The sequence below is a fragment of the Podarcis pityusensis genome, assembly GCF_964106645.2.
Source record: "Podarcis pityusensis genome assembly, chromosome: 5".
NCBI lineage: Eukaryota > Metazoa > Chordata > Lepidosauria > Squamata > Lacertidae > Podarcis > Podarcis pityusensis.
The window spans coordinates 48,262,065-48,287,936 of NC_138032.1; the positions used below are offsets into that span (position 1 = coordinate 48,262,065).

At 40.0% G+C, this 25,872-nt stretch overlaps 1 protein-coding gene across 2 annotated transcripts in view; it reads left to right on the forward strand.

Moving 5' to 3' along the window:
* The window catches only part of SHOC2 (SHOC2 leucine rich repeat scaffold protein), a 53,142-nt gene that overhangs the window by 15,772 nt on the left and 11,498 nt on the right, over window positions 1-25,872 (forward strand). For both annotated transcript variants that reach the window (XM_081006449.1, XM_081006450.1), the window contains exons 2-4: window positions 8,465-9,444; window positions 14,635-14,772; window positions 21,841-21,971. In XM_081006449.1, coding sequence (XP_080862575.1) covers window positions 8,742-9,444; window positions 14,635-14,772; window positions 21,841-21,971 — 972 coding nt within the window. In that variant the 5' untranslated portion in view covers window positions 8,465-8,741. The remainder of the gene's footprint in view (window positions 1-8,464; window positions 9,445-14,634; window positions 14,773-21,840; window positions 21,972-25,872) is intronic.

Genomic DNA, 25,872 nt, shown 5'->3' on the forward strand with positions numbered 1-25,872 from the left:
GTGATCATATTTGTGGTCCTCTCATACTGACCTGTCTTACAGGTCTGCTGTGGGCATTATTGAAAACTTGTCTTAAGGCATTTTTGAATACTGAAAACTGCTGTCTAAATGTTGAATTACATTAAGGCTAGAACTTTGTTTAAGAGATTCTGCCTGTTGTTACAGGGTTACTTTGCACTCCCTCTGGAAATTCTTATTGCTGAGTGGAAAAGTTCATTGTATGCAGTTTTAACTTCCCTGGATTTGGAGCATCTGATGTAATAATCATGCTAGCAATGTTTAGCATTGAGTTATAATATGCATTTTGTGCTGGTCATGGACCAAAATACATTTCTGATTAGATATGAGTCTTATCTCATATTTTCCTAGAAAATATGTTGAGATAACAGAAAAGCAGTATTTTGCCAGAGTGTTTTTTAATCCCACCATGAAGATTTATAAATTCCAGATATACATTTATGAAAGAGAGAGTGCAAAAAATTGAAAATACCTATTAATGACCAAATAGGTATATATGTGTGTTTAATACAAATGGCATTGATCTGTTTAACAATAAACTGCTTGTGGCTTTGTAATAGTCAATATGTGCTTCCCTTCCTTTTTAATTTGAAAATATGGAGATCTAAAGCACTTTTATTCATGACACATAAAAACAGATCGGTATTAAATCTTGGCTTAATTTGTTTTCTGTGGGGAATTTTGGTAATTCACATGTATAAAGCCCTTATACACTCTTGGAACTTAAATGTTCTGAAGACTATAGCATCTAACTAGCATATGGTGAGAGTCTGATTTCCAGCCCCCACCCCCCACAGTAGAAATGTCATTGAGTGCATGTGTTTAAAAACGTGATACATCATTTAAACAGACTTTGTAGAATCTGTTTGGAAAATACCTCCCCACTTCTCCCCTCTTGCAGGGATAAGATCTTCTGAAGCTGCTCAGTTTTTCGTGAGATGATTTATTTATTTTTGTCACCTTTTGAGGCTGAAGGTGACACACCTCAGATCAAATAGCAGATCAAAATAGAATATAAAAATACACTTGGAGATAAAACAGCAGTCCAAGCAAAAATAATAATAATGTAGGCTCTGTTCACAAAGAAGGTAGCAGCACCAAAGGCCAAATGAAGAGGATGCACCCCTTATTTTCATGTTCTAAGCTGCCTTGAGCATGGTTTGAACTGTGGGAAGGCGGCACACAAATGTATCTGAAACAATTCCGTTACAATTTATATTGCACCTGAGGTCCTTTGACTTCAGAATGCTGTTACAGTGATTCTTTCTCCTTCAATATGTTACATTTCATTCTGAGCGACGGTGCTTGACATTAGCAAGTATCACTGTTATGAAACTGGCCACACAAACACACACAGCATTTCTCTTCTCATATTCTACAGAGTTGGCAGCAGGGACAGTTGCTGTTAAGTCAGGGAGGCTGGAAGATCTGAGTTTGTGGGCAGCCTCCATATTATTACTATAAGAGAACTATTCATGGGGGTGCATGAATGATGTTACATCTCATTTGGCCTAAGAAAGAACTATTTTCTACCTGTATTCTAGTATTTGCCTCTTCCTGTCTGGATCTGTGCTGTCTTGCATTGGAATACAGAGATGTTGAACACTTTTAACCTGTTAAAAGATATGTATTGTTGTCTTAGAAGTTTCCTTATGAACTGGTGATTAAGAGTTCCTGGTTGTTGTTTTTTTGCTGACCATGCCTTGTGGTGTAACACTGTGACCGTCTTTGTGGTCTTTGATGTGTCCTCTAGTAAAGTGATGTAATTAACTTTATGGAAGAGTCCCAGTACTCTTGTCAGTTGCAGCATTATTTATTTTTTTAAAAAAGTGATCCTGGGATTTTATATACCATCGTAATTAGCAATTGGTGTAGCTGTTTATTATTGTTGCTGTGCATCAGCTTTAAAAGTTTGCTTTTGCTATAAATATATTTTCATATTTAAATTGTATGCACATTTTTCTGCGAGAGCAAACATTCGTATTTATAGCCTATTTTATCAGCAAAGTTGCCAAAGCGCAGACTCTGCCGTATGTAAGTCTATGCTTGCAAATTGCTGATAGCACCAGAAATGCAGCGCTCCTGGTGTCACAGAAATTTCCAAAACATCTTTGTTGTTTTCTTCCTTGCCTACAGATTTTGGTTTGGGTAAGCCTCCCTTCCAATATACTTGGTAATTGGGTTAGGGAACATTGCTCCACTCTTAATCTACTATAGTGTGGTAGCTTGAGCATAATTAAAACAGGATTACAGTCCTTTTCATTCTTATGTTTACAGCTCTTCATCACAGATGTAGCCTGGGATTGTTCACCATTTGTCTTTTCCTCACCCATGTTCACATCTCTTAACATTTCCTCCCTTTCCTTGCAAGAGCAAGTGATCTGCAGCATAGGCTCTTCTTCCATTGCAGAGCTGTTTCACTCTTCACATTGCAGTCCTGTTTGCCCAGGCTGTGCTGTTGCAGTAAACACATACTGAGGAAGGAAGACATGTATATACCGTATTTTTCGCTCGATAACACGCACCTGACCATAACACGCACATAGTTTTTAGAGGAGGAAAACAAGAAAAAAAAATTCTGAATGAAACAGTGGATGTATCATTTTTGTGCTTCATGCTGTGGCCACAGACATGTGATTTGACGGTGAGTTTGGGGTAGCCCAATGCAAAGATCCTGAGAATCCATGTGGATCTGTGCTTTGTAACCACGTTTTTGCACCATTGCAGCCCCAGGCAACAGTGGGTGCGTGATTTTTTTGGTGCAGGCTGTAGCCATGGACATGCTATGTGATCTGATGGTGAATTTGGGGTGACCCAATGCAAAGATCCTGAGGATCCATGTGGATCCATGCTTTGTAACCACGTTTTTGTACCATTGCAGCCCCAGGCAACAGTGGATGCGTGATTTTTTTTGTGCAGGCTGTAGCCATGGACATGCTATGTGATCTGATGGTGAATTTGGGGTGACCCTATGCAAAGATCCTGAGGATCCATGTGGATCCGTGCTTTGTAACCACGTTTTTGCACCATTGCAGCCCTGTTTTTGCATCAGATCATTGCTATGTGATCTGATGGTGAATTTGGGGTGACCCAATGCAAAGATCCTGAGGATCCATGTGGATCCGTGCTTTGTAACCACATTTTAAGTGGGGAGGGAAGGAAAAACATAGAAGGGACAAGGAGCACCGAGAGGGGTGTGTGGAGAAGCAGCTGGCTAAGAATGCAGGAGAGGGGTTTTACCGGAGGGAGGAAAGGAAGGTAAAAGTTCCCCCCACGCACCCACCCAAGCCAGCCACCTCTCTCTCTCTCCCCCACCTGCATGTTGCAGCACTGGAGCATGAGCGGAATTAGAAGGAAGGACACTCTGCTTTCCCCTCTGCTTGCCTGGAGGGGAGGGGTTTTCTCTGCTCTTTGTTCCGTTTGAGCATACACAGTAACAAACAGAAGCGGGTGGGCAGTAAGACCCTGAGGCAGAATGCAGGAAAGCAGCAGCTTCCTCTTTTCAAGGCTTCCCTTCTCCGGACGATTGATATTTGCCTGATTTTTGCCTTCACTTGCGCCTGTCGGCTCCAGGGACCAGACATTCGCTCAATAACACGCACAGACATTTCCCCTTACTTTTTAGGAGAAAAAATCTGCGTGTTATAGAGGGAAAAATACGGTACATACATACACACACACGGGAGTTGCAAGTTGCCATAGTTCCCCTGGCACCAATCCACTGCATGAGTCCTTTCACAGTGTGGGCTGTATTCAGTGGTTGTGCAAATGGAAAGCTGCTTATGCAATCAATTTTCTTTTCCTCTCCTCCTCCCCTAAGACCAACTTCAGAGTTTTGGGGAGCCCTCCTGAACAGTGGCAGCTGTTTCGTATGGGTTGAAATGTGAAGGGGAAACCACCCAGATCAGGATAAAATAGATATCGTGGCCATTGGAGCATTATCCCCACGCCCAATGGTGCTTTCCCCCTATCATTGCAGTCTTGTGCAACACAGTTCCACTGTTAATGAGGGTCACCAAACCACAGAAGCTGCCTTCTACTCATCAAACCACTGGATGAAAGGTTTCATGAGTGAGATTCAACATTGCAGCAGGACTTCCCTTGCTCTCTTCCTGCCTGCAACACCCACACCCTCCCAATCGGCTCTGGAGAGTCTGCTAACCCTCTGGAGCAGAGTTTGAGGGAACGTAGGGGGCTGCATGGTGGAAGAGAGACAGCGTAAATCCCTTAAACAGTTGGGATGTCGTGGTTGGATATCATCCTGTGTACTTAGTGCAGCAAACCAGGCTGTAGTAGCAAATGAAATGCCTCTTTAGAAATGACATGGCGTTCTTGGGATTTGTGACAATTCTGATTATGGAACTCAGCTTTGGCCTTTCAAAAATGATTTCCACATAGCCACAAAAGGAAGGACGTTAGACGTTTTGCACAGAAGATGCATTTGTGTAACATGTATGTGCTCCCAGTGTGCAAAATGGAAAATAAAATATCGTTGAACTGCGTATTGACTGTTGCATTCATGTAAGTAAAACCCCAACTACTGAAAATCAGTCAGTAATAAAATGCCACCTACTGTATTTGTAGCAGACAAGATGGGAAGGCAGAGGAATAGTGGTTGTTAACCCAGTAAGTGTACTTAATTTCCTGGTAGACTTTTGTGATTCTGTGCCCTTGTGAAGCCATGGGGATGAAGAACAGCATTCTGTTTAATTCTATGCAGTCTGTGGTATTTAAGCAGCTCTTCCCTAATAAGCCTTGAGTGTACCAAAATTGACAAAATATCATGAAACATTTTTTCTGTCTTTTGTGCTTAAGACATTACATTCACAATGCTGTTGTGACAGTAGCTTCAGGGGTGGTGGGTGAAACGCTCTCAACTACAAGAGCAGCCACGACGCATACTCACAAAAACTGTAATAACCTTGCACAGTTGATTGGTGATAAGTTTCTGGAGGCCATTGCTTTTTCTTTGCCAACCGTTGGCTGTGCTGGGTGAGGGGTGGGTGGGAATTGGGAGTCAAGCAACATTTGGAGGGTCAGGTTGGTCTGCTCTGCCCCGTAGGAACAGGAAGCAAGTTAAAAGTAAAAAGTTATCATGAACAGATCCATATTTTTTCTAGAATTGAGTTTCTGCTTGTCCCCGTGTTACGATTCCAGAGTCCATTAGTTACCCACGAAGCACCTCAAAATATTGACAGTTACCTGTAGAAATATACCCATCATACTTACTACTTTGTTTACATAAAAAGCAAGGGTAGCCATGCTGGTCCATAAGGAGAAAAAAACACTGCAAACCCCCCACAACTGGCCAATGAGTTTATTTGGTCCTAATGAAGTTATTGCCCTGTTAGGGATTTTGTAATTTTTGAGTTTTCCTTTCGTCCCATTCTCTCACCCTCCCAGCACCCTCATTCTCCAGTTCTGTTATTCTAAGAATATATTTTGTATTGTGATGGTACACATGTTCTCCTTATCAACATTCCAATAATGAAACATTTGGGAGTGGGTCCAAAAACTTGCTGAGATCCTGTGGAGTAATGCCAGTGGAAAATTCTTCTTGTGATCGTGTACAGGATAAGGGAGAAACTCCTTTGGATTGTGTCAGCTTTCTCTTAGTTTTGCTCACCATACTCTTTAGCACATATTTAACTTAAACTAGTGTAACTTAGTTTCCAAAGCCATTCAACATTTGCGTATACTCCCATTTATCAACAAACATGTCAGTAGTGCTAGCTAGCATTTTTGTAACGTGGGTGTTATCAGATGGAGCTAAGACCATCACTCAGAGCAATTTATGGCTTTCAAGATTTTACAGATTATGCAAAATTGCAATACACCACAAATTGCCATGACAACAGTGATAAAGAACTAAAAAATGTACGTGCTGAGGAACCACATGGGCTGGTGTACAAACTGTTTCCAATCACCAGAGGTGAGATAATGCAGAATAAAAGGATTGCTATCTGAACACTGCTTCACAGAGTATTTGCTAAAGTCTAAAGTGGACATACTGACAAAGTTTATTGTGAATGTCCTGATAAATCCTGACTGTTTTCACTTACAACTGCAGTTAAGCAGTCTCTGCTGTAATAAATTTGCTGCCACTGGCAGGCAAAATTACTTGTGTTCCGCATAACTTGGGACTTGTAAATTTGGAGGCAGAAACTGAAGTGTAACATCATCATCATCATCATCTTCAATTGAATTTATATACCGCCCTATACCCGGAGGTCCCAGGATGATTCACAGAACAAAATCAAAATATAAAAACACTAAATATATAATTAAAATAAATACAACAATCCAGTAACCCCTCCCCCCCAAACCCCACATTTTAAAAGGGCATAGGATGTCAATCAAATCAACCAAAGGCCTGGTTAAAAAGGAACATTTTTGCCTCGTGCCTAAAAGTGAATAATGAAGGCGACAGGTGAAGTTCCCTGGGGAGAGCATTCCACAGACAGGGAGCCGCTGCAGAGAAGGCCCGTTTTCGTGTTGCCACCCTCTGGACCTCTCAAGGAGAAGGCATCTTTGTGTGTTAATATTCTGGGGACATAATGATATGGATACGTTATTTGGAAGGATACACATGGCCTGATTATGGCTTAGTAGAAAAGTAGGCAGAAAACCCCCCCAGAAATATCATTGGTTAGAATTGCCTATGTATCCTTTTAAAATGGAGCAAGATTTTAGTTTTATCCAGACTATTACTTTCTGTGTACCATCCCTCCAACGTTTCTTGAAATATGCAGGTGGGAGGAAGGAACAGACAGACAGGAGCAGTGAGTAAAAACAACAACAACAAAGTAGGACATGGTTTTTCTCGTGTTCTCTCCGTCCTTTCCCAGATATATAATTTATTTGTTTGGTTTTCTTTCTCCGGTGTCTGAAATGTTTGCTCCGTATGTGTAGTAGATATTTACATGTTTGGTTTGAAATTGAATGATGGAGATATATACACTTACATACATGTTGGCCATGTGGAATGTCTGTGAAGGTTATATATTTGCTCTTTTTCTGTATATAGTGAGAGGGTGGGGAGGGGTATTACTCAGAAGGGTGGTGGGAATGGGTGATTGCATATTTGGTAGGATAAGTGGATTGTAGAGGGTTCTTAATTCTAAGACCCTTAGGTATAATGTCCAGGTCCTTGCATTTAGTCAGAAAGAAGATGTCAGTCTGTACCTGTGCAAGTTTCTTGGTGAGGTTGATGGACTTCCATTTCATGTGGCTCAATGTGGTGCCTTCCATAGTTCTAGTTACAGGTAGGTAGCCGTGTTGGTCTGCCGTAGTCAAAACAAAATAAAAAAAATTCCTTCCAGTAGCACCTTAGAGACCAACTAAGTTTGTTATTGGTATGAGCTTTCGTGTGCATGCAGTGTATCTGAAGAAGTGTGCATGCACACGGAAGCTCATACCAATAACAAACTTAGATGGTCTCTAAGGTGCTACTGGAAGGATTTTTTTTATTTTGTTTCGACTGCGGCAGACCAACACGGCTACCTACCTGTATCTAGAATTTTTACTAAGAGTATAAAAAATGGCTTCCATTATTTGTTCCTAGTGTTTGGTACTTGGGTGGAGATACACTGCCCCTTAGCATGCATGTAGCAGAGGGTTTTTAAGAGTATTTAAGGAAGCAAACCTGTTTCCTAAGCATCATAGATAAGCATATTGGTGATAAGGCATAGCAGAAGAAAGTGGTGATAAATTCTGTTGTCAAAAGAATGAAATTCGGTGTTTATACTGAGAGGCACAAAGTGGCACAAAGTGCTGTTTAACATTTCCCACATTCTTTTTCTTCCATAACATCATCAAATAGTATTCTTCAACATATCCTTTATGTAATTTGATTTACAAATTTATAAGAACATTTGAAATAGGTGGTTAGGTAGCTTTTGCTTGGGGAATAAATATTTGTTTTTTTAATCTAACTTTAGTTGCATAACATCTTAGGCATCCCAAATATATCTGCAGTTGCCTTTTCAGATGTTTACATTTTTAAAGGTAGTACACCAAGCTGACTCTCAGAGCACTGTGGTACACTGTAACAGTAGGAAAGATCAGCTCAGAAAAAGGCAGGGGAACCTCCTTGGCATTCTAGTTGATAAATCAGCTTAAGAACTATAGATATTCGGTATTTTTCTTTGCATTTTACACCTTCGGGAAATATATTAAACCTTCTTTGCCTTTAGAATGTTTCCAAACCAATCCAATCCAATCCAAATCTTTATTATGGTCATAGATCAGCATAAGATAAAAGCACCTCCATAAATAAATAAGACCTGCTAGATAGGCAGTAGGACAACTGCAGAAGTACACATACTCATACTCTCATTTACAGTAGACCAGTTTGAAAAAGTTAGTAATGGGGTATTATTTCATGTCTCTCATTTTTTGTAATTCTCAACATATTACCTACCCTTTCTACCTTTTTATTTTGCAGAACTTCTAATGAAGATCCTATGATTATCTGAGCTCTAATAGCTGGATCCTCGGATATCAAAGCTGGGAGAAAGTACTTCTGAAACCAACATGTAGCAGATAGCTACTGTTCCGTCAGATTTGCTGCTTTTGGCCAAGGTGTTTGTCTTCTAGACTTCCCTGTGCTTTCAGCAGTGAAAGAATCATTCTAGGGATTCTTATTTCTTGGGTGGTGAATGAGTTTCGTTGACAGAAACTGAAATTGGATTTCACGTGGTTTTTTGTTAAACTGAGGAACCATGAGTAGTAATCTTGGGAAAGAAAAAGATTGTAAGGAGAAGGACCCAAAAGGGTCTTCAGCAAAGGAAAGGGAGAAAGAGGCCAAGACTTCTGGTGGATTTGGGAAAGAAAGCAAAGAGAGAGAGCTTAAGACCAAAGGGAAAGAAGCCAAAGATGGGAAGAAGGACTCCAGCGGTGCACAGCCGGGTGTGGCTTTTTCAGTGGACAATACAATAAAACGGCCTAATCCAGCTCCAGGTGCTCGCAAGAAGTCCAGCAATGCCGAGGTGATCAAAGAGCTAAACAAATGTCGGGAGGAAAATTCAGTACGCTTGGACTTGGCCAAGAGGTCGATACACATACTCCCACCATCTGTCAAAGAGTTAACGCAGTTGACGGAACTTTATTTATATGGAAACAAACTGCAGTCACTACCGTCGGAGGTGGGCTGTCTTGTGAATCTGGTGACACTGGCCCTGAACGAGAACTCACTTACCAGCCTCCCTGACTCTCTTGATAACTTGAAGCAGCTTCGCATGGTTGATTTACGACACAACAAACTGAGAGAAATTCCCCCAGTGGTGTACAGGCTAAGGTCTCTCACCACACTTTATCTACGCTTTAATCGTATCACAGCTGTGGAAAAGGATATCAAAAACTTGTCGATACTCATCATGCTCAGCATACGGGAGAACAAAATCAAGCAACTACCTGAAGAAATTGGTAAGAGTGATTTTTAAAACCCTGTACTAAATCTTATTATGTAACAGTGGATTGAATTGTTATCCATGGGCAAGAGCCACCTTTGCAGAAATGAACTGCTGCTCCCTAGGACCCCCAAATCTGCTCTCTAGTGTCCGCTAATGCTCAATCTGCTTTGCAAGTAATGTCCATTCTGCTGGTGGATGGGCTTCACCAAATTAATGCATGCCGTGTGGCCATTACATTCCTAAAGCACTGAACCATACCTCATATATTTCTCTGGTGTTCAGCTACTGTCCCACAAATTTTATTCCTTCATATTGGACTCCATGAAACAGGCTTAGTTCTTGAGGAAGGAATACAACCATTTCTTGGCTCCCAGATACAGTGTTAGATATTAAGGATTGTGTATCTGTGCTGCCTAAGACATAAGTAGTAGTATTCTATGGGGGTAAAGTCGAGAAAGTTAGAAATGCCTTTGTAAGAATTGGGGTACAAACAACACTTTAGGAGAAAGCAGTTTTGGTGCTATCTAATTACTGATCAGTATGCCTGCAATTAATCTTTTCATAAATGTAACATTGAATCATGAATTCACATTTCTTTCAGGAGTGGAAACTTGCTTAAGTTGCAAAAATGGCACGGCTAGTATTTTAACTAAGAATCTGAGTAAATTTAATATTTTTAAAATAGGTCAAGAGATTCCATTATGAATTGCCTATAGAAATTCAATAACTTTCCAACTCCTTTCCTATAAGCCGTAATACTGAAAAGGCTATGATCATTTGACAGTACTGTTAGGAGGGATGAGGTTTAGGGAATATGTTGGCTGGTCTCTTGAATTAAGACCATATGGGGATAGCATAAAGACCTGAAGAGGTATCATGCAGAGCAAAAATTTCCACATTTAAACTATGTACATCTTAAACAGTTCCTAACTATATACAAATGTATGCAACAGGATATATGTGTGATCACCTACTTTGCTTTGTTGCTGTAATTTTTCCACTTTTCTTTACTTATCACTGGGGTTTTTTTGTCTCTTGTTTCCCTCTAACTTTACTCCCCTCCATTTCTTTCCACTTGCTGATGTGTATATATGCCTGCCACAGTTTATTAATTTGTTAGTCTTAAAGTGTTTCAAGATACTTCTATTTTATTTTGTTCAAGAAATTCAGCTTTCTTTCAGCTGGCCTCTTTCCTTAAAATTCTTTTATTCATTCTAGTTTTCTTTTAATAAGTAAACTGGTGGTTCTGATTTAAGACAATGTTACGACACTTAAATTTAATTTTAATCCAGACAGGCAAGATGCATCCATGCACTCCATCCTGATACAGTGACAAGTAAAGCAGCGTATGCAAACAGGATACAGTCCTATGGGATTTCTATTATTGAAGTCACTCAAAAAATTGCCTGTTCATGCAGTGTATGCTTCTATACAGTTCTTGTACTTGGAAACAGTTGGAGAGGGATTATGAAGGCTGTTTATTGCTGTAGACTCTTCCTTAGGGCAAGTTACTCTCTAAAAACTCATAGAAACCTCGTGGGGGTTTGTGTGCCTCCATTTTTGTGGCTGGAGTGAACTTAATATATTCACTTGTTTAGTATAATTTTGAAACAAGTATTAGTTTTGCCAACCTTTGCCCACTGCAGCTTCTTTAAGTAAATGCAGTGTAATTTTTTTTTTGCTGCTGAAGGGTAAGGTGCACATCTAGTGCAAATTTAAGTAAAAATGGTTAGGCGTTAGGGGATGTTTGATGTGGCAGCAGCATAACTCAGCTTAGGTCATGTTGAATTTGTGTAAAGTGTGTGAACTGATTTGTGGACGATTTAAAGAACAGTAGAAACAAGCAACAACTTGATTCTCACAAATGGTTCATGTTTACTTTAGCTGTTAATCTCTGCCTTTGCGCAGTGATATCAGACTAATCTTTACCACTTTTATTGGTAGCTGCTTATATTTGTCTTGCTTTTGGAACAAGACTTATTGCTGCTGCCCTTTTGACTTGTGTGATACCTTTGAGGAAAGCAATTGGAAATACTGTTCTATGCTGTGTCTGTTGGGAGAAGGACTACACAGTGCTTGTGTATTTTTGTATATCCACTGTGGCTCCAGAGAAACCACCAAAGGAGGTTTATTTTTCTCTTCTCTGAACTGTTTAGTCTGAGGTGTCGCACTGTATTAAAAATGCGAAGTCCTGCCAACAGCTAATGCTAAGAATTATGCATTCCTGAAGAAAACACTGGGGATCCCCTATTGCCTAAGGTAGATCTAGCTTATTATCCATATCTCTCTAGGAAATCCTCCATTTCATTGAAGCAAGGGTGAAGAGTGGGATAAAATTCAAAATTATAGTGAGTCACAGAAGAAGCATGAGAAATATGAAGAAACAAATGGGAGTGTCTCTGACTGAATCCAAAGCTTTCTTGTAATCTTAGGTTTACCTTATGCATTCTTTTATAGCTAGTTTGTTGTACATGTTCATTTCTAGAGGCACTTCATACAATTAGTTTTATTTTCACACAAAATAGCTTTATTATTCAATGCATCAATGCATGCATTCGCTAATAAAACAACTGACTGAAATGGTGACAGGTTTCTCTATTTTTCACAGATATGCACATGTAAGTAGCAAAGCAGGTGAAAGCAGATGCTTCTAAAATTATTCAATTTGGGGTGGTTTGGGGAAATTGCAGTAAAGGCTGACCTACATATTTTGAACATCCCTGTTGGACAGGTTTTTCAAGTAAGGGGTGGATGGTGTGTAATGGGAGTTGTTGGTTGGCATGCCCAAGAGATGTAAAGCTTATTTAATTTAATTAAAAGAAATTGTTTCCCGCTCTTCTATAAGATGAGCGTAACCTCTGCTACCTTCTGAGTTTTTCACAAGACAGCAATAGAATTGTAGATATGAGATATGATTGATGGGCAGTGCTCCAGGTAAACCCAGAGCCAATAAGACAGCTTGCTGTTCTCTATGTTAGCAATGAGAGAAATGAGAATGGATTTCTAAGAGCTTAGTGGACTCCTGATCAGAATTCATAAGATAATTGTTCTTACATGGGTAGCTGGCAGGAAAAGAAAAATGAAGGCTCATTGTTTTTGGTATACAGTGGTACCTCGGGTTACATACGCTTCAGGTTACATACGCTTCAGGTTACAGACTCCGCTAACGCAGAAATATTACCTCAGGTTAAGAACTTTGCTTCAGGATGAGAACAGAAATCTTGCAGCAGCGGCGCGGCAGCAGCAGGAGGCCCCATTAGCTAAAGTGGTGCTTCAGGTTAAGAACAGTTTCAGGTTAAGAACAGACCTCCAGAACAAATTAAGTTCTTAACCCCAGGTACCACTGTACTGGCACTTTAAAAATCAATCAGGGAATAGAAATTCCAGTACAGTACTTACTATAATCTTAGTAATATTTTTCAATGCCAGAATTTTAAAAAATACTTCAAGTTTTTAAATTCTCAGGTGTTATAACAATATAATTTAGGTTACCTTTTTATGTAGGTAGAGAGTCTAGAAGAGGATTAATAAACACTGTTGCTAGCAGACATACACGTATGTCATTGACTGCTCTGTATTGACTTAGTTTGACTCATCTGCTTGTTACTAAAATTTTATTTAATGCAATCAGTATGCTGGATAATGTGTTCAGGTCTCATAATACTCAGTGGGCTAGCACAGCTTAAGAAAAATGGAGGGGAGATGACTTCAGAGAAGAGGTCAGAAGACAAATGCTAATTGAAGCAAAAATCTAGAATTGCTAATATTTCTAAATTCCTTTTCCTTATGTGCACAGGGAAAGCTTTCTATGCATTCCCTTTGTCATCTAATGCAGGATTTATTATGATGTAAAGGGTTTTAGAATTTTCAATCTGCTTATGGAGAGAGCGAGAGTGTGCAGCCGGTCAGGAGAGTTGCATATCATCCTTGCAGTATCAAATATTTTCCACCAAGTTAATTGTGGCAGGAAGAATACATACATACATACATACATACATACATAGTTCACAACAAGTGAAGGTAGCCATGATGGCTGTAAGAAAAATTATAAAATCTGCATTATGGCAACACCTTTACTAGGCCAACCAAAGTGTCTCAAAGTAGCGTGCAAGCTTTTGGGTTCTGGAAGATGCTCCATCAGGCTAGATGGTAAACAAAATGGGATGGACAGGAAACAGGCTGACTCTATAAAGTCTCCATTTAGTTATAGTCTTATGATGGAACATAGGAGTGGCAGACCTTCAGATGGGGCTCTGCTAGGTGATATGCAGGTTTCAGGTTACATCTAAGGCTGCTGGAAAGAAAATAGGATGACTAATCCACCTATCTTTGAAAAGATAAAGTTGAGCAGTTACTTGGATCCATCTCCATCCTTAGGTGAAACACAAAGGTTTCATAGAAGGTGGAAAATGGGAATTAAAAGCAATCAGTTTGTTTTTATATAAGCTAAACTGGAGATTCGGTTCAAGTGAAGAAAAAAATGAACATTACTGTTTTCCTTGTATCTGTGCGTCTCAATGAGATGTGAGATGCCTCCCTCCTTAAATGAAAGCATGACAATATTAAGCAGCCTATATATAGGAGAAAGTCTGTGTGTTTTAATGAGGGAAAATATATAAATAAGACAGGTTTTTCATCTTCATTGTGAGAAATGGTAGATTTGCTGTTTCTGCTAGAGTTCTACTTATACAGAATCAATATCTGTATCTGTTTCTATAACATTTTAAAGAAAAGCACTCTATCGGCTGTTGTATCAGAAGTAATTAGGTTCATGGGACTTACTTCCAGGTAAGTAAGCAAAGAATTCCAGCCTCGAATTCCTGCCTTAAATTAGAATTAATCAGTTCTTGCCAGGTTTTTAATTTAGGGAAAACTGTCCTTATAAATACCATGTTAGCAAGATAATTTTAGTACTGTGAAAAGTGCTAGGTATAAGAGCAGCCACGTTGGTGCAAAACAGAAAAAGAAATTTAAAATGCAGATTCTTCTATTGGGAAGAATACCAGCACCATACAATTACTATTCTTATTCCTTCTTTACTACATTACATTGAGAAGAGAAATTGTGAAATTGTGTGGGTTGGGATTAGAGGTTGAAACTTGACAATGCCGTGCATGCCTTAAAGGTGGCCTTTTGCGTCTGCACTGTTTAGTCCTGGGCAGAACAATGACTTATTAATACTTGTATCTTTGTGCACTTTCAGGTGAGTTGTTTAACCTCATAACACTGGATGTCGCACACAATCAGCTTGAGCATCTTCCAAAGGAGATTGGAAATTGTACACAGATCACCAAACTTGACCTACAGCACAACGAGCTCCTGGACCTTCCAGATACCATAGGTATGTAAATATCTTTATTTTTTGGCTCCCCGTTTTGGGGAGTGAGTCCAGGGTAATCCAATGCAGGCATTTGGACTTATCCCTTGCCATTCTGTGCCCAAATCTCTAGCGACATTTGCTGAGAATCAGTATTGAAGGCAGGTAAATATAGAAGCTAATTAGTCTAAAGATGACTAACAGTAATGATCATTGCTTAAATACATGCTTTTAATGTAACTTTTAAAAATTAAATTTGATTTGACAAGATTTGTGATTATCTCATTCTGCAACTGCTAAAATTTACTCATTTTGAAATTTATAAAGTTTATTTTTTTGTAAAAAATCTAGCTGTATTTCTGAAAAACCTTTTGCTACCACCTAAATGGAAATACTGTTTGTAAACTTCAACATGAATGGAATGAATATTCTTTCTAAACTGCTTTAATAACTCCATGTTACCACATGTCTGCCTTTGTAGTGAATTACAGTTATTTAGTTAATTTGTGCCATTTATTGATTTAGTACAAATTATTTCCTGTGAGTGGAAATTTATATTTCCCCAAAGGACATTTTCTCATTGCTCAAACTTGTATGTAGACAACACGAATAACAAATCCCAAAGCTTAATGGGTGTCAAAAAATTACCCATGAACAGTATTTTGCCCTTATGGGAGAAACCCATGTCCTAGAATCCTGATCCATCTCCAGGTTTTCCATAGCCCTAGAAGGACTGTTTTTAACCGTTTCTCAGAGCTCCCTCAAGCACTAATTTTGATGAAGTCCAGCAAAGAGACTTCAGCCTAGCAACTTCAGCCTCCAGAGACCATATCCAGAAGCCTTGCATCAGCTCTAATTATATTGAGATCTTTGACATTGTTTTTTCTGCCAAGGCTTTGGACTGCTTAATCTGAGTTTTAAATAGGTTGGGGATAACCTGCAGGAGGCTGATGTCTTCTTCAGCTGAATATACATGAAATATATATATATATATATATATATATATATATATGTGTGTGTGTGTGTGTGTGTGTGTATGAGCTCAACCCAGGTTGTTACATACCTCCCCCACATACATGGTTTTGCATCCCCTGCTCCATCTACTTTGTAGAGTAAGGGGTGGTTGACATGGTTTTGTCTCAAGAGCCACATTCACCCTTGACCAGCTCTCCAGAGGCTACATGCCAGCGGTGGGTGTGACCACCCCACACTCATCCATGTAGGCTCTTGCAAGCATGAACACACACCATGTATACACAAACACATACACACAGACACATGTGTGTTTGGACATGGTACAAGCACACAGCTTCCCTTCCTCCAACTCAGCTGATCCAAACAGATCAGTTGAGGAAGGGAGTGATTGACTCACTCCCTTGTAACTTTACAGAACTTTTGTTTGGCATTAGCTTTTGCAGGCAAGATTCTGCCTGTCAGATTTAGATCGCAGCCCACACAAGGATTTTGAATAGTGAAATTGCTAATAGGTTTTGCCATTTCAGATGATTATCGTAACTTAGATATTGACACCATCATATGTGTGTTCAGGCATCATTCCAGGTACTATAGATGTCCCATCATTAAGGTTCAGCATGCCTTCCCAGAGACTTCTGTAAAGATCATAAAGGGTGTGTGTGTGTGTGTGTGTGAAAACTGACAACAGTTTTTCTTACAACATCTAGCACTTGGCTCCAGTGGACCATAGGTGTGCATTGGATGCATGAAAATTTAATTGTTAGCAGCATGAAACATTTGCCTGAAAGTCAGTGCTTAAATCTTGAAATTAACAAACACAACAGAGTAGATGGGCTGGTGGTCCTAAAGTCTGTCTGTCTGTCTTTAACTTCAGTCTTCAGCAGAATTTTTGTTTCATTTCAATTAGAGATTAAATGTAATCATCTTCAAGCAGATTGTAGCAGTCATTCACCTCTTAGTTATTTCAAGAACTACACACCAATCTCTGAACTCAACCGACTGTGTTTTTTCTCCCCCTTTGTACCTTCTTTTGGGACTGGTTTGCTATAGATAATATAGGTTTCTAATTATTGAAACAGGTTTTTGTCTTTAGATTTAAATTTCTGTCCTCCCTCTTTTTTTTCTTCTTCATTGTTCTTCAGAGGCACAGTTCACAAGAAACTTCCATACATGGAATGACACTCAGTTCCATGTAAAAGAGCTTCTATGTTCCTGCCCAGCTATCTGCAGGAAAAATATTTTATCACCTTTCCAGGCCTAACTTGCTGCAACCCTGGAGAGGCTGGTGAATGCTAAATAAATATAAATTTAGAGATGAAGCATCACATAGTTATCATTTATTAAAACCATTAATGAGGCACTAATATAGAAAAGGCACATGCAAATAACATAAAAATCAATTCAAATGCATAAATGCCACAAAACCAGTGAATGATTTAAAACCAAAAACACTAGCGATTTTCCTTCCTTGGTAGTGGCCTTCCAAAGCTTTGTATATTGTAAGCCAAATCTTAGGGCCAAACTACAAGTGACACAAGTCATATATTTAAACAAGTGTGCTTAACATGGCCTCTTTTTTATTTTGGAGAAAAAGCATCCTGATCTGCAGCATGTGCCTGGCTTAGATCCACACTGGTTTCTGCTGAATGTCACTCCTTATCTGGGTGCTGTCTCCCACCCCAGTTGTTGTTTGCAGCAAACAACACTTTGGGGTCAAATCAGCCAGAAGTGTGTGATTTTCAGGACGAAAGTGTTGTGGCCCCGGAACTGGACCCAGGTGCATGTTCCGGATTGGGTTGTTTTCTAATCCAAAATAAAAGGAGCCTGGCTAAGTACCCTTGTTTAAATATGTGACCAATGTTGTTTATTGTTTGGCCCTTAATCTCAAATAAGCACTTCTTCATTTTTTTAAAGGCATTGTTTATTTTTAAATTCAAATTAGATCTGAACATGTGGCAGCTCTTGATATTCCCAAATTACTACTTTACATGGAGCCTGCTTTATTTTTGATTCCTGTGTACAGTCATACCTCGGGTTACAGCCGCTTCAGGTTGTGTTTTTTCGGGTTACGGATCACCGAAACCCAGAAGTACCAGAACGGGTTACTTCCAGGTTTTGGCGGTCGCACATGCGCAGAAGCACTAAATCATGCTTTGCACGTGCACAGAAGTGCCAAATTGCAACCAGCGCAGACATGGGTTGTGAATGCTGCAGCTTGCGAACGTGTACCCCGCACGGATCACGTTTGCAACTTGAGCATCCACTATATTGGGGAAGCTCTCAGAGTTTGTTCTGAGGTTTGGGAGGAGATGTAACCTACTGTACTTCTTTTCATGTGACTCAGGTCTTGCCCAATGTATCATCATAGTGGAAATCAAGCTGACAGAAGCTGAGCTCTTGATTAGAATTACTGTTTGTAAAGGGGCATTTTTGGTGGTGGTTCCCTTTAGAGGATCCCTGTGTCTAAGGATGTGAACAAGTTGTTTGGAGAGCTTCAGTTTATTTGTTAGCTCATTATATTTTTATTTTTTAAATCTAAGTATTTATGTTCTGCATTCCCAAGCAAATAACCTTTACAAAGTGACTAACGAACTAACCAAATAGTATACATGCTTTAAAAACCATCACAATTACCACCCATATTTCCCTTAATATAAATTTATTTGCTGAATTAATATCCCACCCAAATTACCCCAGATCATTTCCTCATCAATTTATTTTCCTTCAGTTAATTTCACTCCCAGATTCTGCTTAAAATCATTCCCTCCATAATTAATAACCTCAAATTACATCCTGATAAGCCCTACTTAGTTCCCCATACCCTATCCAGATAATCCCAAATTGATCTCTTCCCCGAAGTCATTACCAACCCAGATACTGTTCTAAATTTGTTTCATTTAAATTAACCATCAATCCTTATCTTTACTGGAGAGGTGGTTGCCTATTGCTGCAAGTCCTTCTGCATTAAAAGAGACACTTGCCCAAGTCCTGCCTCTGTAGTTCTTGTAAATAACCTGTATGAAAGCAAACATTAGAAAACATTATCTTCCTGGTTTATTATATATATCTCCAACTAATCAAAAAGGTACGTAAATTAAAGGTTATAGCCCATCTTTTAAAAAAAGAGAAACGCTTCTGGGAAGAGTTTCCTATAATTAAATAGCTTGTACTGTGTGTAGACTTGCTCCTTGCAAAAAAGCATTACACTCTTCAGGATAGCCTGGTACCTTGCTAATGCTGGAGACTCCAGCATCCCTATGGCACTTATTGTGGATGATTTAAGATGGTGGCTGCTTGATGAAGATGAGAGTCAAGTAGCTCTCATACGAACTTATCACTGCTGTTCACTAGGGTGAACAGAGAGTTAAGGATTCAATGGTAGGTGGATCAAAAGTCCTGCAATATGAAATCTGGCCCACTGTATTCGGATACATATGCTTTAACTTGAATAATTTTCAAAAGCTTTTCATAGGCCTTTTTCTGTAACCTTCACCGTTTTGATCCATTGCTAGCAGGGATTCCTAAGAGGAGCTATCTTGGCAGTTTGCAAATATTAAAGAGGCTTGAGAAAACAATTGCTTACTCTTCCTACTGAGATCCACTGAGGTTACAGGAAAATAGATTTTGCTACAGAGTTAATGTATCTGTTGTGCTCTCTACCCTGGCCTCTTCTTGCATTCTGGGCTACTTAATATCCTCATAGGACTTCTCTAAATGCTTTGACTATCAGCATTATTTTTGAAAGGTCAAGTGTCACCCCCAAACTGCCTATTAAAATAGTCATTTAGGTGAATGGAGTTAAAGTTGTAGGTCCAACTTTTTAATCTTGCCATTGTGTGTTTGTTAGACCTCGTTGACGGTGTAAGCAGTGATAATCTTCATCATTCTGGTCTTTATTAATTCAAAATTTAAGTTATGAATAGCTTACTTAGAAAAAGGAGTGTTGAGCCGTTAATTCTGTGGGAAGCTTTGTGTAACAAGGAAAATGCAGATGTAAAGTCCTGTACTTTGGAAACAAATCCAGGCAAGTTCAATACAAGCATCTTCTAAATGCCTATGAGCAAAAAGTTGTTATGGGCAAAGGTTACAAGCACCACTGTAATTTGGTACCTCGTCTATTTCTGTATTACTCATGCTGTGCTAGGTGGCTAAGCATCAATTTGTATGAAGCTTTCAGGTCCTTTGTGTTCGGGATCTGGTTCCCATAAGCCAGCCTTTATCAACCTGTGGGTCCCCAGATGTTGTTGAACTACAACTCCCATCACCCCTAGCTAGTCCTCATGTCTCTCTACTTTGTTTCCATTGTGGCTACAGAAAAAGGGAAATCTGTCTATCGGTCCTGTTTTTTCACCACCAGCCTGTTTGGCAGAAGGCAGTTGTTTTAACTCACATGCTAAGACGCTAGTATCCTACATTTCAGGGCTGGAATAGGGGAGAATTTCCTCCCCTCTGCAGGCAGCATGTAAACCTAGGCTACTAGCCTCTTAGCAAGCTAGTCAAAAAATGTGAAAGCTACTAACTTTTGTAGGGACGCGGGTGGCGCTGTGGGTTAAACCACAGAGCCTAGGACTTGCCGATCAGAAGGTTGGCGGTTTGAATCCCCGCGACGGGGTGAGCTCCCGTTGCTTGGTCCCAGCTCCTGCCAACCCAGCAGTTCGAAAGTACGTCAAAGTACAAGTAGATAAATAGGTACCGCTCCGGCGGGAAGGTAAACAGCATTTCCATGCGCTGCTCTGGTTTGCCAGAAGCGGCTTAGTCATGCTGGCCACATGACCCGGAAGCTGTATGCTGGCTCCCTCGGCCAATAAAGCGAGATGAGCGCCGCAACCCCAGAGTCAGTCACAACTGGACCTAATGGTCAGGGGTCCCTTTACCTTTTTACTAACTTTTGTGAGTTTATTTACAAGACTGTGATACTTGATAGACAAAAAATTGTCTGTGTCTTCCTTTATGCATAGCAGAGTACAGAGCACATAAGATTAGATTGCTTTGTGTGATCTAGTTTTCCATTGGCAAAATAGGTAGCCAGACCTCACTTATGTCTGTTTGCAAACTTCCCTAGAATCGTGATTAGTATGTTTTATGAGTGTGAAGCTTATGTTCCCAGGAAAAGGAGGGATGTCATTCTGCCCAAAGGCGCTGCAGAGTGTGATGGTGGCATGCAAATTTACACTTTAAGCTTCTGTGGCAATCATTCTTCTTATTGGTCTGAGAAATAGCTAAGCTTGGTAATAAAAATGGATATGGACAAAGGTGTCATAAAAAGCCAGTATTAATTTTTTTTATAATCATGACTATAAATATATTTCTGCAGTAACAAAGTTTTTATTCTTCACCTGTGAATTCTGTTTAAACTGCCAATCCTAAGAAATTTATCTCCCACACCTAATAAGAGCACCTTGTAGCAAAAAACATTTAACTGTAATTTTGCATCTCATGAAGTTTTATAGACTGACAAGTGTTGGGGCTTTCTGTTGACGAAATGGATAGCTTGCCCTGGCAATATTGATCTTATGCTTAGTGTTGCACCAAGAGAGATGTATCAATTTGCAATATAGTCTCATGGGTTAAGTTCAGAAAGCATTAGGAGATGGCAGCAGGTTTTTCATTAATTATCCGCTGGCACATGCAGCTCACATGCAAGGTTTTTATGTCCTTAATTGTATTGCTTTTGACGTCTGCTAATTTCCCCTTCCTCTGTTCTTGCAGAAATGCTTACCCTTGTAATCTGAAATGTGTAAAGTGGTCTAAAGTACTAGAGTGATGAGTGGCCAGTAATGTTTAAAAAGAAACAAACAGAAAAACTTCGATGTATGCTTTGAGAGAATTGCTGGGCAGCTAGAGATGAAAGCAAAGCTGAGTAGTGTAAATTGATTACACCAAAATGGGACATAGCTGAAATTCTGAATCCTTTACCAGTGTTTGCATCTATACTTGGGAAATCCTTTGAAAATATGCTGCTGCTCAAAATATGCAGAGATATTATTGTGGAAAGAATGTGTTTACTGAAAAATAAAAACTCTAGGAATTGGTTCTTTTCCAAGAAAATGCAACCAGTGGTAGTCCCCTTCTCCCAGCTTCTAAAGCAAATCTCTCTTAACCCTCTTTTGTTTTTAGGAAACCTGTCCAGTCTGAAAAGCCTCGGGCTGAGGTATAACCGGCTCTCAGCAATACCCAGGTCTCTAGCACAGTGCAGTAAACTTGATGAACTGAATTTGGAGAACAACATGATTTCTGCTTTACCAGAGGTGAGGCACTCTACAGTTTTTGTATGATTGAGGCTTAATGTTGTTTAAATGTTGCTCTAAAGCACTGGAACCAGCATTAGTTTTATTGAAGACAAATGCTCTGGAAATGGAAGGCTGCTGAAATTTGCCAAATTGGATGTAAATTATTAGCATTAGCACTAATTGAATGGGAATGAATGGATATTGCTTGAAGAAGTTGCTGCTGTGAGAAAGTTGCCTGGAAGCTTTTAAGAACAAAGCTGAATTGCCCCTCCCTAGCGCATTATGAAAGTTACTCAAGTGTAATTAAATATACAAAGGAGACTGACAGCAAAACAGATTGCTTTATCATAAGATAAGTTTGGCTCCCAATCCAAAAACTCTTTTAACAAATAAAAATGCTTTATTCAGAAGTGCTAGTCTGTGTATAAATTGTAATTGTTGCTGAAAAGAGCCACTTGCATGTTAGTGTAGTGGGGTAATCCATTAAAGCAAGTCTCTTTGGCAGCAGAAGAAAGAAAACATTTGTAAAGAAAACTGCAGAATTGCAAAATATACCAAGCTCATGATGATGCAATGCCTAATAAACATTAGATCTTAAAAGACTAGTTTGGGAGAGGCAGCTGTCCAACAGTATTCATAAATAGTAAGTACTTTGTTTCTTTTCGAAGCAGTACATTCATTAGCCAGCCTCTTCTCTGATCCCTTAAAAAAAAAATAATCAGTGTGTTTGAAAATGGCTAAAAAATGTAATATCTATGTGGCTGAGTTTATTATGACAGCCTTCAGCATCAAGCTTTTGCAGATTTCAATATTCTTTGAAAAGTCGGTGGTGCCAAAGCTCCATTGCAATCTTTGGCATGAAGAACTCTCTAAATATGATTAATATGAAATACCTTATGAGTTTAGGGCAACATGCAGACTTTTGCTCACTCTCTGTGCTCTCCTCAAGTCTGCTCTGGAGGTACCCCAGCACTCTGGAACAGATTTTGGGAGGGTGGGCTTGGGGCTGCAGGAGAAAGAAGAAGAAGGGGAAGTCCTGTTGCACCAGTAAAAATATGTTCTGCTGGAGGGTGGTTACTGCTGGATATTTTGAGAGTTTACTGATGGAAATTCCTATAACTAGTACTTGAGAGCATCTTGCTCTCATTTTTAAAATGATTAATGTTGTGCAAGTTTACCAGTATTCCATCATTGCAGGCATCATGATGCAATATTAATTGCATCAGAAAGAAAGTTTGGCATAAGAAACCAGAAGAGGAAACTTTTAGTGATATCCCATGGTGTTACTCTGTTGATGGAAGGCATCCCTTAGTGGAAGAGGGGAAGAGGCAATGTTCTGCAATTTCCTCCCCACCCCTTTGTAGCCACCCATGCCTCCTATTTTGTTTCGTTGGGTTTCCATCCTGCATAAAATTGGGCCCAGCGGGCTGAGCTTGTGTCGCATTTCCAAAAAATGGTCTCCCTTCCCCAATCTATTAATGGATATTTTCCATCAATCAATCTCTTTATTATGGTCAATGACCAGTAATTTCCTTTCATTGGCGGAACATTACTGTTCGATACTACCGTATTTTTCGCACCATAGGGCGCACCTGACCATAGGGCGCACCTAGTTTTTAGAGGAGGAAAACACACAAAAAAATATTCTGAATCAAATGTTGCACTAAACTATTTAAAGCAGCAAAGTGGGCGGCTCCTGTCCACTTTGCTGCTTTAAATCGAGCCTCAGAGGAGGGTAGGAAGGGGAACCATGGCTTATCTAAGTCCAGTTAATAATGCTGAGCCTGACTTATGGCCATCGAGATTAGCCTGGCCGTCTCAGTGGAAATCTGGGGAGGCTGGGGTGGACATTCCAGTGGTCAAAGTGTGGTTGTGTCTTCCTGCCCGGCATCTATTTCCTGCCCTCTTTCTCCTCTGCACCCCCGCACCCTGCTTCCAGGGAAGGAAGCGGAGCCATGGATCCTCTGCTCGCAACTGCAGTGGATTCCATCCACTTTGAAGCAGGAAAGTGGGAGAGGAGCTGCTTACACGAGTGTAAGCTGCTCCCCTCCCACTTTGCTGCTTCAAAGGGAGCTGGGGAGGAGGGAATCCGCTGCAGCTTCCCCCACCTCCCGGAGAGCCCGCAGAAGCCACCAGCTCTTTAAAGGGGCTGCGCGGCTTCTCCTGGCTTTTCTGGGAGGTGGGAGAAGGGACTGATGCAGCCAGTCAGTCCCTTCTCCCTCCTGGGGAAAAGCCCGCAAGAGCGCACAAAGCTTGTGTGCGGCTCTTGGGGGCTTTTCCCGCCTGCCTCCCCCTTGCATTCGCTCCATAGGACGCACACACATTTCCCCTTGCTTTTTAGGAGGGAAAAAGTGCGTCCTATAGAGCGAAAAATATGGTACTCTTTGTAATTTCTGAATTACAAAGTAGGAATATGACACCATTTTAGTAAATAAAGGAAACCAATCCTGTCTTCAGGTGCTTTTCTTTTTCATATATAACAGCTTGCTTGGTGAATGATATAATCTGTTTGAATCTGTTTTGTGTTTGTTTTAATCGTTACTTACAGTTATTTGTCAGAAGCGTAAACTTAAAAAATATTGAGGGTGCAGTTTAAAGCCCCAGACTTGTTAATCCTAAAAGTACGTACCTTATCTGAGCTCACAGTGTCCTGGAACTTAAGTTAATGGAACAAAAGTTCACAGTTGCCTCATTCTCCCTGCAACAGCTGATGTCGCCCAAAAGTCCTCTGAATACTGTGGCCTGGAGGGTGTGCGTGGAGAGGATGGGAAACTTGGTTTTCATGAACTTGCTTAAGCTAACTCCCCTTAAATCCAGCTGAATTTGGAGCAATTCCTGTGTACCTCAGCTGTCCTCTGTTCCCCATTCCACATTGTTCAGGATATCTTTGGGCACAAATGGCTGCAGGGTGTGAAGAGATAGGAAGCGTTCTTCTCGTGAAATTCCTTTTTTAGGATCCAAGCTGTTATCTTTAAAGTAAGGCTGTCACCCAGTTAAAGATAGTTTAGTCTATTGCTTCGGCATAAATTTACATTTAAATAAAGCAATAATTCCTACGAAACATGCATGCTTCTATTTCATGTATGGGCATGTTACAGTGGACACCATCTTAGAACTTCCAAGATGGTGCCTGCTGCCACAGTTGTGGTAAGTTCTTACATTAAAAATATTAGCAGTTTGCTTAAATCTTGCCAATTCAATTGGGGAAAGGGTTCTTTCTTTCTTAGTTGACTGAAAGTTTTTCATCTATTAATCTAACAGATTACTTGACTAAAAGTTGCAGCCCCACTTGAAAGTACTCTAGTTTTAGACAGCAGTGGGTACAGCAACAGCTATTTGGATGGAGAATTGATTGTGCCTATCAAATGAAACCATAGCATAGGTGTTATGGAAGCACTGGTTTCCACAAAAATGAGATAAGCAATGCTGTGTTATATAATGCCTGTTACATGAGGATGCAACAATAAGTGGTAAGGTGACTATAAGTTAAATCTCCGGCACAACCTCAGCCATGAATTACATGGCTCTCCCTTTCCATAGGCTGAGCTTGTTACAAAGTGCGAAAGTACTATAATTGGCTGAGCTATCTAGACATTACCTCACTACTTGGAATTAATTCTAAGCTTTTCATGTTGCCCAGAGTTTATTTTCAGCCATTACTTTGGGGAAATAATTTACCGGTGTAATGAGTGGGGTTTTTTAAATGACATGCTTATCTTTTTTAAATGACATGCTTATCTTTTTTTTGAATCAGCAATTACAGCACTGTATGTACAAGTTCTGTGCAAGCAGATACTTCCTCCTCCCATCAGTTCTGGCGACAGTTCTGCACGCACACTCCCACTGTGCACATGAAACTGTTCCCTGGTATTGAAGTATACATGGAAGCTCTTGTGAACATTTCCATGTGCTTTGGTTC